The sequence below is a fragment of the Heterocephalus glaber genome, unplaced genomic scaffold (assembly GCF_053883595.1).
Source record: "Heterocephalus glaber isolate CG9 unplaced genomic scaffold, H.glaber_assembly_v1.0 deba00001600, whole genome shotgun sequence".
In the NCBI taxonomy this organism is placed as follows: Eukaryota; Metazoa; Chordata; class Mammalia; order Rodentia; family Bathyergidae; genus Heterocephalus; species Heterocephalus glaber.
The window spans coordinates 12090202-12106939 of NW_028258372.1; the positions used below are offsets into that span (position 1 = coordinate 12090202).

The 16738-nt window shown below is 39.6% G+C and overlaps 2 protein-coding genes across 9 annotated transcripts in view; one reads left to right on the forward strand and one right to left on the reverse strand.

Annotated features, from left to right (window-relative positions):
* The window catches only part of Zbtb37 (zinc finger and BTB domain containing 37), a 26877-nt gene extending 10520 nt beyond the window's left edge, over positions 1-16357 (forward strand). Inside the window, exons 3-4 of one of the 2 annotated variants that reach the window (XR_015444522.1) lie at positions 513-1521; positions 8523-16357. Coding sequence is in view for 1 of the 2 variants with exons in the window: in XM_004853413.3 (XP_004853470.2) it covers positions 513-1001 (489 nt within the window). In the remaining variant the exon portion in view is untranslated. Of the gene's footprint in view, positions 1-512 lie in introns of both variants that reach the window. The other variant, XM_004853413.3, reaches the window with a different exon arrangement.
* The window catches only part of Serpinc1 (serpin family C member 1), a 43525-nt gene that overhangs the window by 16445 nt on the left and 10342 nt on the right, over positions 1-16738 (reverse strand). For all 7 annotated transcript variants that reach the window (XM_004853412.4, XM_021265400.2, XM_004853409.4 and 4 more), the window contains one exon: positions 7363-16454. In XM_004853412.4, coding sequence (XP_004853469.1) covers positions 16278-16454 — 177 coding nt within the window. In that variant the 3' untranslated portion in view covers positions 7363-16277. The remainder of the gene's footprint in view (positions 1-7362; positions 16455-16738) is intronic.

A 16738-nucleotide genomic window follows, 5' to 3' on the forward strand; every position in this document is an offset into this window, starting at 1 on the left:
CTTATTATCTAGAATATAATCTAAGAGGTGATGTAAGTGGGCTCAATTTTCTTGTTGTAAGCAAAGGTTTAATAAGCATCCACTTGGTCAACCAGAAAGTAACTTTATTGTGTCGCTTTTATGGTAGCGGAGAAGAGAATCCTCAGGTTCTTCCTAAATTGTTATGTTAATGTCTCTACTCTTTGGTAGTAATTTCTTGCTTGGTTCTCTATTAAAAATAAGAATACAGCCGGGGATTTAGCTCAGTGTTTTCGCTGCCTGCTGAGCAAGCGCAGGGACCCGAGTTCGATCCCCAGTACCAAAAAAAAAAAAAGAATACAAGGGCTGGAAAGATAGCTCCGTGGTAGAATGCTCACCTACCATTCTGGAGGCCCTGGACTTGATTCCCAGCAACACACACATACACACGCAAAAGCATGTATCTTGGTAATAGGTAAAAATACATTTGATTGCTTATAACATGTATAATTAATGACATGTTTATTCTTGCTTATTTTCGTCTCCTGGTCCAGGTAGAAGAGTCAGCAATGATGGGGGTAAGTGGCTATGTGGAGTATCTCCGGGAGCAAGAAGTATCTGAGCGGTGGTTCCGGTATAATCCCCGTCTCACCTGCATCTACTGCGCCAAGTCTTTCAACCAGAAGGGGAGCCTGGACCGCCACATGCGCCTGCACATGGGGATCACACCATTTGTTTGCCGCATGTGTGGCAAGAAGTATACCCGGAAAGATCAGCTGGAGTATCATATCCGTAAGCACACAGGCAACAAGCCCTTTCACTGTCATGTTTGTGGCAAAAGTTTCCCCTTCCAGGCCATCTTGAATCAGCACTTTCGAAAAAACCACCCTGGCTGTATACCGCTGGAGGGGCCTCACAGCATCTCACCTGAAACAACTGTCACATCTCGAGGACAAGTTGAGGAAGAATCACCTTCACAGGAAGAGACAGTTGCTCCTGGGGAAACCACCCAGGGCTCTGTGTCCACTACTGGGCCAGATTGAAAGATCGAGGGGGAGGGGGCAGACCCTCTTCCCCTCTGGGCCGTAAGCAGCCCACATCAGGGCCATGGGCTAGTACTTAGATTCACAAAATGCCACATCACTAGACCAGATGTTCCCAAGATATTGCCAAACTAAAGGGTCAGCAACATACAAAAGCACTAAAGGCTCGTCCCCTTCTCCTTCCACCTCACACTTTGGAAAATAATTAAGCAAATCAACTTTCTAATTCAGGGATCAACAGCCTTGGTTTGTTAACTTTATAAGAAAAAATTTTTTAACAAAACTATGACAAATCGTCATTTATCTGCCAGTCATGTTGAAACACTGTACTTAGATCCATATCATCTTGGTGGCTGTAATTGCCCAGTATCTAAAACATGCAACAGGAGCCTCGGACATCTGAAGCAACCAACCACAATAGAGGAGGTAGTCGTGAGGAGGAGGATTCCTTCCCTGCCAGAATCTTCACACTTAAAGGAAAAAAATGAATGAATACTGGTGGTTCTTACTGTTCTGGAAGGTTAGACTTTTCTTTGCCCTTACTAGGCAGCCAATACTTTGCCTGATTTTTCATGTCATCAGCCATCTTGGCGCAGTGTTCTAGTGGGCAGCATCACCTGAAGCACTTTAGGCAACTGGAAGTGAAACAAGCAGCAAAGTGTTTGTAGTAGGTACTGCTGCATTTGGGGGCTTGAGTGGTATATTGAGGAAAAGAGGAGCAGGGAAGGAAGTGTTTGTATGTTTTGCAAATATTGAGCAACACAGAGCCATACTGCAGCTTCCTGACTGATACTTATAAACCATAGTGTTTATACATTCTTGGTGTTAAGGGAATGGCTCTAGTTCAGATGAATTAACCTGTTAGGCTGACTACCAAAGTTTCATCCAGTCTATTTGGCTCCTACTTTCACACAACAGCAATACTCTACATCAAAAATGTCACTTTCCAGTGAAATGAGCCTGGATTGTATTTTTAAATCCACAGGTGTCCATATTTGATAACTTTTATATGAAGTTTTAAACACATTTTTTTCTGCAATACTGTGGTTGAAGAAACTCAACACAATTGTTCTTACTGCAACCACAATTTCATTTCCTTCTACATATGTAGTAGTTTGTATTTTCAGTCCAATGAAGAACCTCACTTAAATCTGTCTCGGGTCAGCAAACCTAGTTATTCATAAACCTACCATCAGCACCTTGCTGGTGACTCCAAGAGCTTTGATTTTTTAATAACACTGCAGGGCACTTACCAGAAAACATCATGCACAATCGTGTTGCAATAAATGATCAAGGGGTCAGTTTTGATCAGGTCTGGTAACTTCATCATTCCTAAGATTTTTAAAACTTCAGAGGGACCTTTTTAGTAATTCTGGGTTTTTCTGAGATTCTTAATCCAGCATTGAATGAACTTACCAAGCATGTAGAGCTTTAGATGCCCTGTCTTGCATGCGGAGAGAACAGGAAGAATACTGAGGGATGCAGGCAGATAGATGCTTACAACTTAGAGTGCAAATAGAACAAGAGAAAAAACTATAGTTTCTCTTGATTTTTAAAAAAATATATGTAAGTATGTAATGGGTTAAGAAATTGTTTTGGTGCAGAGACATAAATGATTGTAACAGAGATTTGGGAGAGGGACTGGTCAAACCTGCACTGGAGAGCCATTTGTGAAAATGTTAGTTGTGTGCTCCTTTCCTGAGAATGCTTTGTAGTATGTGGAAGGTGGGTAAAAAAGAATGACTTTTTTCGCTGATGAGAAATTAGGATGCAAAGGGTAGCTTTAAGCAATCTGAGAATTGCACATAGACACACAGCTGTACTCTATCTATAGGGAAAGTCTTCTGGAAAAGCATAGAAATTCGTCTTTTTGAGGACTGTCACGATGCTACCATCTGATAAGAGCCTAACCTTAAAGGCAGCATTGGAGCTGTATTTTTTTAGGAGACATAGACTGGAACATTCTCTTTAGTTGGATAACAGCATGATACCTTGAAAACTGTCTCCTAGAGCCATATTAAGGGGATGGGTTGTGCTTTGTGGACTAGAAATACAGAGTTGAAATTCGACTGAAATCCTTCAGGAAACATTTCACCTGGTAATCAAGGCTTTCAATGCACAGATTTCACCATAGTTAAATAGGCAGGGAGCTGGGAAGTACAGAATATGCTGCTTTAAATGGAGCTTTTAAGCCTACCAAAAAAAAAGTTAAGTTCACCCTACTTTTGAGAAATACTATGCTGAAAAGTTCTTTATTGCTTTGTTAGTTTTTTAGATTACATGTGAGAAAATAGAGCTTTTTAAACTATTACCAAATTGCAAAGGCGAAGTACAGTGATTTCTGTAAAGAGAAAACTTTTTGCAGCATTTGTTAGTACTCCTTTCAGAATTGCAGCAAATGTCTTAAATGCAGTAGGGACTGTCTAATTCATGTGGAAATCATATGCGTGTTTGGTAGGTTCCCCCTCCCTTTCATTCACTTCCGTGTAGGTTTTTACTGCATTGATACTGTGAATAGTGCTTCCTGGTTGTCTAGAACCACATCAGCACAGTCATGTTTCCTGGTTCTCTCTTAATTGGCCTAGCCAGAGCCATGAAATAATGAAAATTTAAGCCAGGCTAGCTTTTAAACAAATTGAAACTTCTGAAAGCAATTTCTTTATTTTAGTTAGAAGAGATATGATTCTAAATATCCAGGATTCTTAGCCAGGTTCACTGTGACATTGCCCAAGTTCTTAGGTAACATCACTGTAGGAGTGTAGGAGTTAGTAATGTTCTACATACATTAATGAATACCTGTAATCATGTGTGCATGAAGGATATGTCTTAAGGATGTTCTTAAATTTACTTTAGCTGATGCTGAAAACTCATTACCAAATCTTAACTTGCACATGTCACCTTGTGAAGGGAACTGCATTAGCACTGAGAGCTAAGTAATGATTAAGAAACTTAATGCCATGAAATTGTAAACACTGGGATGATTTTCATTTATTGCGTGGCACTTAATAGCAAAAGACCTACCTGTCCAATATTCTAAGCAAAAAAGGAGAAATGGCCACATACTATTTTCATTTTAAAATGCACCTTTTATTCTCTGCCAATTCTGATACCAAGATAAAATACCGCATTGGCATGACAGTAACTCTGTACTTAGGCAGAAAGGCTCTTTCTAATGACTTGTTCTCTTTTTACTCAGAACCATATTTACCTCTAAGCTGAGTTTTATTTTATGTAAGTTACAAGCTGCCCCACACCATTTTATTACATTGAAGAGTTAAGTCTAATAATCTTGACTATGTAAAAATAATTTAGTTTGTACAAGATCAGAAGAAAGCAGTTAAGGAAAGTTTCCCTGCTTTTTTAGCATTTTTTTCAGTTTTCCATTTTCCCCTATAAGTCAAGTATGGCTTTCCAAAGATGGTAGGAGAGCAGACATGGATTATTTTCCCGCTAACTTCACAGCTGAAATCTGGTTTACGTTGCACGTTGTCTGATGGAAGAGTGAAATAGGGAGCTTCACTTTAATAACTGAATACTCTTTGGCCATGAAATAACTTTTAGAATTGTAGCTGTTACTTGACACTAATTGTGGGGTTTTTTTTTTTAGCTCAGGCAAACTACATTTTATTTAATTAGATTATCCAATTTAAAGAAATGAAAGCAGCCCGGCCTGGTGGTGCACGCCTGTGATCCCAGCACTCGGGAGGCTGAGTAAGGCAGGAGGAGCAAGGCGAGTTTGAGGCCAGCCTAAACTATATAGCAAGACCCTGTCTCAAAAAAAAAGAAATGAAAGCAATAGATAATAAAAAGGAAATGAATCGAGCAGACAAAAGTCTTCTGAATCATGGTGGAAAAACATTTAATCAAAAAGGAGTTGGAATTCTGGAGGTTTTTCTTTTTTCATCTACAACTGTGATTTTTTTTTCTTCTTCAAATGCCCTTCCTCTTATCTGTGTATTTGTCCAAGGGACAACAGAGAAGTCTTTATTGAACTTAGTCTTGGAAATGGAAGTCTTATGCCATATGAGAAAGAATTTAAAATATTCAAATATTTTGGTAGCTAAGATTTCAAAAAGGAGCAAGCAGTTGTCAGGTAAATACTTCAGGGTTCAGCAAACCACGGCCCTCAAGCCAAATCCTAGGCCACCTACTTGTAGAAACAAAACTATATTGGAATAGGGCCACACCTGTGCATTTGGTCTTTCTGTGCATTATGGTGTGTTTCTAGTGTCATGATAAAGTACACAGCCTGTACAGTACATGGCCTTCATAGTTTATTTTGAGACAGGACCTCACGAAGTTGCCTAGGCTGGCCTTAAACTTTCTGTCCTCTGCCTCAGGCTCCTAAGTATGAGTATGCGCCAACATGCCTGGCTATCCGTAAGTTTCTTTAAAGAGCTTGCCATTTTTTTTTCTAGATCCTTTTCTCATGAACCACTTTGTTTTTCTATTTCATGATTTCCATTGATTAAAGGGCATTTAAAATGGGTTTATTATTTATTTTCACCTTAAAACGGCAGATAGGTTAAAGTTTAGGATGGTAGTTGTTTATAACAAGATAATTCTGCAAATCAAATAATTTCCATGCGTAATAATATGGTGTTAAGTGGACACCATGTTTACATAAAAGACTGTTTGAAAAGTAATGTTTTTATAAGTGAGTTTTGCCATTCCTCTGAGTTGACTTGAACTGGTTTGATAGTAATGACCAGAATGAATTTATTCCCATTAGAATTAAAAAATATGGGCCGGGGATTTAGCTCAGTGGTTTTGCCGTCTGCTACGCAAGCACAAGGACCGGAGTTCAATCCCCAGTACCAAAAAAAAAAAAAGTAAGAATTAAAAAATAATTTGAGTAGTTTCAGTTCTTACCAGGAGTACTGTTTTTCTAGATTAGAAACCTATACTTTTCCCCTAGCCTATAAATCTTCACTTTAATTTCCTGAAGTAAACTCACTCTATTCTTACATAGAGTACTAAAAACCCAAATCTTCCTTTTTTTTTTTTCCCCTCCCTGGATGTTTTAAATATAATGAAACATCTGAAGACTTCTTTCCATTTGTTAGTGTTTCTAATTCTTATGTCCTATATCACAACTGAATATACTGTGAATCTTAAATCTGAATTAATCTGTAATGACAGAAGTTAAAGTATCTCATGGGAGCAGATCTCCTATTCCAATCCCTTGTCTCCAGTGATAGGTAATATTTAGGAGAATCTGTTCCACTAAGTAAATTCTAAGTGCTTTTTTTTTGGTACTGGGGATCAAACTCGGGTCCTTGTGCTTGCGCAGCAGGCAGCGAAACCAGTGAGCTAAATCCCCGGCCCTCTAAGTACTTTTTAGTACCAGACAACATGCTTGGAATTTGTGTAAAAAAATTGGATTTAAACATAGTTTAGATGTGGCTTTCCATACTTGAGAGTCCTAAATCCGCTTGGTTGGTGTCTGGTGCTTTTTAAAAGCCTGCGTTTTTCAGTATCCTGAGATAAAAATTCAAAAAGAAAGGGATAGAATTAGCTATACTGTGTTTAAGTGGCATAACTGTAATTAATGCTCAAAATTATCCTACGAGGTAGTAACAGTACTAAAAATAGCCCACTGTTTTGATGTTTATGTGCTTAAATTTAAGAATAACTCATCTAATCCTATGACAATCCCATGAAAATGGATGCTGTTATCATCTTCATTTTCGAGAGTAGAAACACAGTTTGATCTAGACAGTCTGACACCTGACGCTCTCCGTGAACTGTTGCCTCCAGTGGGTGTAGTTACACCACACTTTATAGCTGAGAAAACTGATGAGCCCATTGTTGTAAACTGCAGGACCACTATTTACCATTCTGATTGCCCAGAGTGTTTTCACTACATCACATGCACTGCATTTATTATAAAAAGTTGGCCAGAACTGGATTATACAAGAGCCAGTAACAGAATTGCTCTACATGAATTTGTACCTTCATGATTTTTTTTTTTCATACCGGGGATTGAACTCAGGACCTTACACTTGCAAGGCAGCCACAGTGCCACTGAGCTAAATCCCCAGCTACATGAATTTGTAATTCAAGAGTAAGTAATTAGATTTTTTTCAAAAGATGATGCATTTGATCTCTGAGCAGATTTAAATATTTACTGGGGATATTGCCCACTGATTCAGAGGAATAAAACTTTTGTAGGTCTAACTGTGAGTGAATGAATGAGTTACTGCCAAGGCAGAAATTACAAGATAATTTTCCACTTATTTATTGCTGTGTAACTATTCTAAAGCTTAGTGGTTTAAAACAACCTCCACTTTGTATATCATGATATTTGTGAATCAGGAGTTAAGGGAGGGTTTTCTGGGCAGTTATGCTAAATGTTTACCTGGTGGTATTCAGCAGGTGATTGGACTGGTCTGGTAGGTCCCAGCTGGTCTCACAGCTGATAGATTGGTATAGAGGTCAGGCTCAGCAGGGCTTCTCTGCTTTGAGTCTCAGGACTCTCCAGGGTTCTTTCTCTAAAGGTAGTCCGACTTCTACCATGGCAGCTCAGGCCTTCCTGGAGGCTGGGCGGAAGGTGCCAGTCCTCCTAAAGGCTAGACCTAGAACTGTCATACAGTTACGGCCATCCTATTGGTCAGCTCACATCTGTGGGGAGAGGAAATAGCGTCCCATTTTACGAAAGCATGTCAGAGATTTGGAACCATCTTTCATTTCCTGTAGGTAACTTTAGGGCTTTTTGTTTTTGTTTTTTTCTTGCCTCTCTTATGGCCAGTTCATAATGCTAGAGAAATCATTGACTGTATTTACTATGGGTCAGTAAAGGATCTAGAAGAACAATGAGACAAATCCCTGCAGCAGATTTTATTAGCTACCAACTTCTCCCAAGTTTCATTTATGGCAGACTGCATTTTTTCATTTTGTACCCTGTTCTAAGTTGTGACTATTTGCCTGTATTTGCTGTGAACCCACAATAACTATACATGCTGAGCCTAAAATACTGCATAGGAAGTAAAAAGCTTACTGTTAGAGAACTTGATTTATTAGAGATGTCATCTGTATTTTAAGTTTACAAATAAGTGACTGTGGTGTGGAAAAATATGGCTACTAAATTACTCTCAACAGGAGTTTCTAGCATGTGGTTAGATGAGTTATATGGTGGAGATAGTAAAAGTTTTACCTGTTTATCTTAGTACACTATACCTCCTCTGGCATCATTTTGGCCTTAATGACAAATTGGTTCATCCTGTTTTTAGTACCTTTCATACAGGAAAATCTTTTGACTGATTTTACATGTCATTAATCTTGTGGGGTTTTTTGGTTTTTTGCTACGGGGTTTGAACTCTGGACCTTGTGCTTTCGAGGCAGGCGAGGTGCCACTGAGCTAAGCCCCCAGCCCAGTAATCTTTTAAATTTAGCAATTGCTACCAGCTTCTCATTTAAAAAAAAAAAAAGATTATTTAAGTTTTTTGTTTTGATCTAGATTTGTCTGATTTAAGTCACTTTTATTTAAACTCCTGCTATCTTTTTTTTTTTTGGAGACAGGGTCTCGCTGTGAAGTTCAGGCTGGCCTCAAACTCACAGCAATCTTTCTGCATCAGCCTCGGAGTGCTGGGACTACAGGCATGTGCCACCATGCCTGGCTAACCTCCTGCTGTGTTACAATAATCAGAAAAAAAGACTTCCTGCCTTGAGGACAAATATGGGCAGAGAATGAATTCTGCTCTATAAATGATCATCACTAAAACAGAACACGTGTAAAAAAACAGTTTGCGATTATCCATTCCATGTGCTGTTGTTTCCTGGTGAATTAGTTCTGAAGGCTTCTTGCTGATCATCTCCAATTCCCATATAGTGAACAGATAGATTTCTGTTCCTAGTCAGCCCTCAGGAATTTCGAATACAGGAAATAAAGGGATACTCAGGGCCAAAGACTTGATTTACTCTGCAGAATACTGGGAAGGAGAAAAGACACCTTTGGCATTTGCAGTTGGATAACCAGAGATGGAATGTTTGAGGTTTCTGTGCATAATGATCAATTAGATTTTTTTGCAGAGGGGATAGCAAAGTTTTATTAAAGGTAGCAAAAGCGACAGGTTCTGTAGAGCAAATTTAGGCCAAGTAAAAGGAGGAAAAGTACACCCTACAGCACGAGGGCAGGCCACCATGCAGAGAGAACAAAGTGGGCCAAACAGATTTTAATACATAACAATTGGGGCAAGTTTTTAAGGAATAAAAACTGCTTTAAAGTTTTCTTTTGAGCCTCGTTTTCACTCCGGTATAATTAATCTACCTTCAAAGTCTGCCTTTCGTGTGAGAAAAAACCTTTGAAAATATAGTCACAGGGAATGAAATCTTGTGATATTCTATGAAAATGTCTCACATTTTATATTATAATTCTGTGGGCCCTCCAGTTTCTCTGTGAATCCTGTTTGAAATCATTAGGTGGTTGCATGAAAAATAGGCTCTGTGGTCTTGAATTACAAAAGAGAACAAGGTCAGAAAAAAGGGACTCTTGTAGATTGATGAAATATTTTGTTTCTTTTCAGCATCACAAGTCTAAACCATTTCAAGCCTATCACAGCAACCCGAGTAGAAATTACTTAAAGTTTCGATTTCTGCTTTTAGGCACATCTTGAAGCAGACATTAATGACATATTTTAAGATGAGCTACTGAGTTTCCCATAAAGTAATAGAATCCCAACTATAGTGGTTAAGAACCACTCAAAAACAGAAATGCTATGCAGGGAACAAAGCTTAAAATGTGTTTCCTCTGGAAACCAAGATGCTAAAACAGAGGTCACTCAAAGTGTGGCTAAAATCCACCTCTGGAATGGCTATCAGATAGCAGAAATATTTAGAATTTATATGGTATTTCTAATATTTTTACAGAAATAATTGTAAATCATATACCTTGAATTTTTTAAAAAATCAGCCTGTTTTCTTTTTTGGAAGACTGGCCCAATAAAAATAACACTAGTATAATTCATTTGTATATGCATGTGCATTGAACACAGAATGGTATACTAATGATAGTTCACACAAATAACTTTTGTGGGAAGTTCAGCTATTTTCTTAATATCTTTTTTCATAAATGTATGTTTATAAATATATTTACTCATTCACCATGACCTTGGTAGCATGGAAGCATTTTGTTAGCTGTATTATTCTGAAAATCAAATTTTTGGCATAGTAGGCTGTGAGAGTGTCTTGTTAACTTTGTATTTTGGCCAAGAAAATCCTTGCACTTTCTATATATAAAGATGTTATAACACAGTGTATCCATTTAGTGAAGCTGTTCTGTAGAGACACAGATGTAGGTGTTAAAGTAAAATAGATGTTTAAAACCCTGGCAAAAAGAGGGACCTCAAAAAAAGAAACTTGGCTTGCATCTACCTGAGAAGAGTGGGGATTAATACAAAATCTCAGTTGAAAGTAGCTGTTGTTATAAGCATCCTCTTGCTGTGAATTACAGTATTGCCATGAGTTGCCAGCTATGTGTGAGTGTATGTGAGAAAAAGGGTGTTAAATGAAGGCAGATAAAGTCAATGCAGAATATTCTACCTCTAGCGAAAGACAGCATATTCAAGATTGTTCTGCAGCCTCTTAGGCAGGAGACTGAGGTCCTCAGCCACTTCTATCCCCACGCTTTTCTATACTCACTTCAGCTTCTCTACCTCTGAGCACTTGGCTGAAGAAAGAGTGTAGCTCTCTGTAGCAAGCCTAGGAAAACCAGACCTAGGGTGTAGAGGCTGCAGTAGCTGAAATTCCTGTCAGGTGCAGATATTAATGTGAGATTTTATTGCCTAAATCAAACAGTGTCTAGACACTTAATGCTTTTTTTATCCACTGGCTTCTATTTGGCAAGAGTAGCTGGTGGAGGTAGAGTCTTTCTGTTTGTTTTTAAAGATGCACCCCCTCCTTTAATGAGGTAGAACATTTATTTGAGTTACAATTTTCTTTTTTAATCACCACTTGTAATTCACTATTTAGGGACTGGAATAATAACCATATTTTCCTGATAAGAAGCCTCCTGCTAATGTCTTACATGGAGGTATCAAGACATGGGTTTTCAGAGGACCTATTTTGCTTTTAATCACTCCAAAGAGGGATACTCTCGTTTAATACTGATACTTGAATGTTGCAGGTGTCAGAAAATTCCATATCCGTAGTGAAATGCCACTAGGCAAGCTGACCTTGAAATCCAGTGCTGCGTTAGTGGAGTTCCTCTTCGGGGCCAGGTCAAGCTTCCCTACCTTTTGAACATCTGTTACAATTGAGAAGGAACCGTTGTCCTTTAACACTTACCCTAGAATGCTCACTCACCACCTTTTCATTCTCATCCCTGACTAGGTGGAAGATCTAAACAGGGAACCCCAGGAAGCAGTGACAGTGAGAGAGGGACCCATTTTCAGATGTCATATGGGTTGGTACCTGGGTTTAGTTACTAGTAAGTATTTACTTTCCTGGTGACTTTGGGTAAGGCAAGTGGAGAATACAGAGAATGATGAAATTCTAAATAACAAGGCAAACATTACTCATACATGACAACTGACAGAATAATATCTGGCTGAACACACTATGAACCCTGTAGGTAGGTGAGGTGGTAAACCGTACTAACCTACTGACCACAACTTTTTTTTTTTAACCGTAGTTCTCAGCCTATAAGCCATGCTAATGCACTAGTCTCAGGAATTAATTTCAGCTTAGGAAATGTTTCCCTCTGGCTTGTCATGTGTGCCCAGAGTCTTGTCCTAGGCCTGCCCCCTGATGTTTCACTATAACACATACTTCAGGTGCAGTCAGTACTGTGGGTCTCACTCCCTATTCTGGTCAGTGATCTATTTAAAAACAAAGCAGTGAGAAGTGCCTCGGTGATTTCACTGAGACCTGTGATTTAACAGGTCTCATGGATTTACATGAGCCTGGAAGGCAGCTGTGGGGGCTTACGTGCCTCTGGCTTGGATGGACACTGGCATTGAGCTTTGTATTACAGAACCATTGGCCTGGGCCAGTAGTGCTCCATCTTGGCTGCACATTAGACTTGCCTGGGACCCCTCCAGACATTCACATTTCACTGGTGGTGTGCTACTGAAGTTTCAGAAGCTCCTGGTGGGCTGAGAGGTGTAAAGCAGGTACTCAGGGGGTTCAGTCCCTGGCAGTGGGAGTGGGGGCTGACTAGATGATTCTAATGTGCAGCCAGTGTGGGGATCACTGCCTAGGTGCTCCTCAGAATCTTTGGCAGCTAGTTCTCTTGACATCAGATACCTTTATTGATTTCCCAACCATGGCTCTCAATTTAATTTAGAATGGGCCAGGAGGGCTCAGGTGATAAAATGAATCATCCACTTCTCAGAGTAACTGTGGAGGGAGATGCTGTGATCCATCCAAATTCCTCTCTATACCAAACAAGATGTGCATAAGTAAGCGAAACACATTTTCAGTCTGGTCTCTAAAATCTTTCCTTTGCGTGTGTGATTGAGTGGAGAGTTCTTAACTTTGCTAGCTGCAGTAGAGCACTTGAATGTATTAAAAGACCCAAGCTGCCTAGGATAAAACAAATAGGTGGCATTGTTAAAGTTAATGGAGAAAGGAAGGATCCTGCCTGAGATGACTGTGATACTTTGAGATTGTCTCTTACCCTGTCTTCTAAGTGGGATCTCTAAGTTCACTTTTTTCATTCACTTTTCCTTGTGAATGAAATTTACTAGCTAAGGCTTAAATATTCCTGGATATTATGAAATGTGAAATGAGTCATTTTAGCATCTTTGTCCTAACCCAGTAATTCTGAAATGAGGTTCCATATCTTCATTCTTCTCACCCAGGGCAGAAAAGGAGTTATAATGGCCACCGTAGTTTGTCACCTGCCTATAGTATCTCATATGTAGTACTAGGGAGTGGGGAGTTGTTTTATTACCCATAAAAAATAGTGAGAACCACTGTTCAGACTAGCTACCAAGTGACTTCTGACTCATGAAAGAAATGTGTATTTAAGAACAAGTTCAAATGTAGCAGTCTCTTTTCAGAGAGTATTCTGGACCCAGTAGAAAATTTCATTTGTATATGGTCTATAAGTAATTGATCATTTGAAATCGCAAGAGGTGGTATGTTGAAGAAGAAAAGGTAGATTGAAGAAAAGGTTGGTTCTTAGTTGAGGACTGTATTAGAATCAGACTATGATATTTTTTTCAAGTAGCATTAGGCCTTGCTTTTTGCTTAATATGTAAATGCCTCCTATGCCTTAGAAAATCTGCTGAAGGCTTCCTGTCTATGGATGGAATAGAAAAGCAGTAGCCTTCAGGACTTCAAAAAGGGTAGCCCCTGGGGGTTTTCATACTGAAGAATATTGTAGAGTACTGTGAACCTCATTGGACTTTATGGATTTATACTGCACTGGATTTTAAGATTTCATGGGGGAGAGGAGAGGAGAGGAGGAAGATAGGGAAGTAAAACTGTAAAGGTAAATGTGTGAGCATGTGCTATAGCTTAAGCAAGGAATAAAACAAATTCCTAAAAGGAATTCCCTAACAGGACTGTGAAATTAAGTCAGCATCCTCTACCTTAATGGGTTAGCTTCCTGATTCCTTTCAGGCCTCTAAGAAATCCTTTGTGAAACAGCTAGACAGATGTTCACTAGCTTGCCCCATTCCTTGCCCTCAAAAGAAAAGCATTCCCAAAGTATAGGCAAATGGAATGTGTTCCATCTTGGTTCATTAGCCTTTCATCTGCTGTGATCTGTTTTCACATTTTTAGCCTGTTGCGTTATTTTGTGCTCTAACTGCAGAACTTAAATGGATTTTCTAGTTTAGTCAGCAACCATGGCTTCCTTCTCCTTTAAGAAATCTTTAAAATCAGTACAAGGAGAAGTACTTTGGAAGAGCATTCAGGTTTCCTGTTTCCTCATAATTGCAGGATGGGACCCATTTGTGCTCTGCCTCCAAGAGGTGAAGAGAAGGCTGAGGATTCAAAGATAGAAAAGTCAATGTAGCAGAAAATTGGTTTTCTTCAGGTGGACATAATCTGAAAGAAATCTCTCAAACTGTTCTCTATGGTGCTTACATGATGGGTGACCGCTGTCTCCCATCCACCTGTCCCTGGCACTGTGCCTTCCCCCTGGTCACTGTGAAATGCAGATCACACTGGACTCAGGCCAGAATCCAGGACAAGTTCCCCCTTCTCATTTGAGCCCATCATTTCTTCCTACAGCTGAAAATGTAGCATTTACTTCTCTTTGAGAAACTTGGGATTTTTCCCCCCAAGAAACAGTAAACTGTTTAAAAGAAAAAAAGACTGTGGTTGTAGCTATCAAATACAGAGATCATAGGAAGATTTCACTCCCTCTCAGTTGATATTGATAACAGCAAGAATCAACTGTGCCCACCTCTTCCTGAGTTTCTAACAGCTCCTGTAGTACCTGTAGACAGACGTACCTAACAACAGTTTTTCACAACTTGCTAATCAAGGAGGATTCATATTAAAACAGACAATCAGTTTCTAAAATGTAATCCCTGAAAGGGAATGGGATAGAGTATTTTTAACTATAGTTAAAGAACCTACCAGTCTGTTTTTACCCTTTGGAAAAAAAACCCTAACATTTGAAATTTGTGTGTTTTGTGTGCAGCAATTGCTCCATTAATATAAAGATGACGTCAGTGAAGCAGGATAGCACTCTTGTGTCACTGGCTTTATGATGCATCTTATTTCCTAAGACATCTGTTTTTGTGACCTTAATTATAAATACCTATATATATATATAGAGAGAGAGAGAGAGAATAGGAGTTTCTCTCACCCCACCCTTCTTTAATCATTATCACTTAAATGTAAACCACCACCTCCTCCCTCCCCCTTTACTGAAAATAATGCACTTTAATTCCTAAGGAGAGTAGCGTTCCTGGCCCTGAAGCCAGAGTACTTCAGGAGGAGAGTTGAGGAGGAAGAACTCTTGCCAGACCTGTAACATTAACCAAGTTTCCTAATGTGCACACACAAATAACATCCATTTTTAAACTGCCCCCACCTTCTCCCTGCCGAAGGGAAAAAGAACAGCCAAATTGAAAAGACTGCAAATGCCCAACCCTGATTTTGGAAGTTTCACTGGTTTAAAAATTTTTTTTCATTTTTAACTTTAAAATTACCTTTTTTTGGAGAAAGGATCTCGCTATGTAGTTCAGGCTGGCCTTGAACTCACTTTGTAGCCCAGGCTGGCCTTAAACTCTCTGCTATCCTCCTGCCTCAGCCGCTCAAGTGCTGGGGTTTCAGGAATGCACCGCCACACCTGGTGAAAATTAGCTGATATTAACTTATTTTCTCAGCTACCAAGTTGTCATAATTTTCTGTGTTCATTGGGAGGCTGAGATGCTTTTGATTAAAGTCATGAAAACACAAAAGCTCTGTGATTCAGAATTGTTTCCTTTCTACGTATCAGGTCTGTTGTCCCTTATTTTTTTCTTTTTTTTTTTTGGTACTGGGGATCAAACTCGGGTCCTTGAGCTTGCACAGCAAGCAGCGAAACCACTGAGCTAAATCCCCAGCCCTGTTGTCCCTTATTTTGATGCTCGAACTCTCCTCCTGTAGATTCTGTCTTTCCCCTGACGACAAGCCAATAGTTCTTGGAGGGGTAGCATGTCTCCTAGAGCCCCAGGAGCCCTGTTGGGTCGGGGAGGGGGGGAGGGCCAAGACTAGGGTTGGGGGAGGGAGATTCAAAGAAAGAGTTAAGATATGTATGGGTTTATATAAACATATTTAAAGCAGTTTAGCAAAAGCTTTCTCGTTGAACAGCTTTAAGAACAATGTGAATGAGATCTTAGCAACTTGGTTAGTAATCTGAAAAGTCTATTAATGTATACTTGAAATTCTGTTTGTATAAAAAATGCATTTTTTCTTTATTTTAACACTGTAAAAGAACATTATGCATGTGAGTGGTTTGAGAATTAAATGGTTTAATACTCATATTTGAATCTCTGTCTTGTCTGAGTATGGAGAGATCATTCGTTTACATTTTGGGGAATTTTTTTAATGTGAGAATCCTGAGAATTCAAGCTTCCCTTTCAGGATGTCTGCCACTTTTCGAGATGTAGTAGTGACATGACTCCCTCTTAATTTTCTTGAGCCAGGTGTGTTCCCTGGGTGGAAAACAGTTGAAAGCATCATTTTAGCAAGTGTCCCAGTAACATCTCTGTTTTTCCTTCCCTGGTGTTTATTTCACATAGTCGAGTCTATTCATGATTGTGAGATGGGAGCAGTTGTATTTATCTTTATTTCTGTTGACAAGCCAAAATAAGCATGAAGAATAAGAATATTTTAGTTAGCACAAGGGTTGGCTACTCTCCCCATGAAGATAATGGTGTTGAGGGCAACTTCCCTTATAAGAACCAGGAAGGGCCTGTTGGCCTTGAAGGTCACCCTGTTGGGGTTCAGCGAACGGCCAGCAATCACGATGCCAGTACTCGCTGCTGCTTCACTGCCTTCCTCATTTACCTGCAGGTCACAGAGGAAACAGAACAGCTGGTTAACTACACTGCCCTGCAGTTCACCATAGGTAGGTGAATCATTGCAGACACAGCAGCCCCTCAGATGCTCTTCGGCTCGGGAAGCAGATACCTTTGGGTCAGACTGTGTCCCCTGCAGAACCCTTCCACTCCTGCTCTCACCAGGGAATGGAGTGCACTTGTGTTCACCTGAGTCCGTGATGCTCCACCCGTGTAACCACTCAACCAGAAATCTGTGCCTAAGGTGGTCACATCTCTGGCTGGCATCACTGA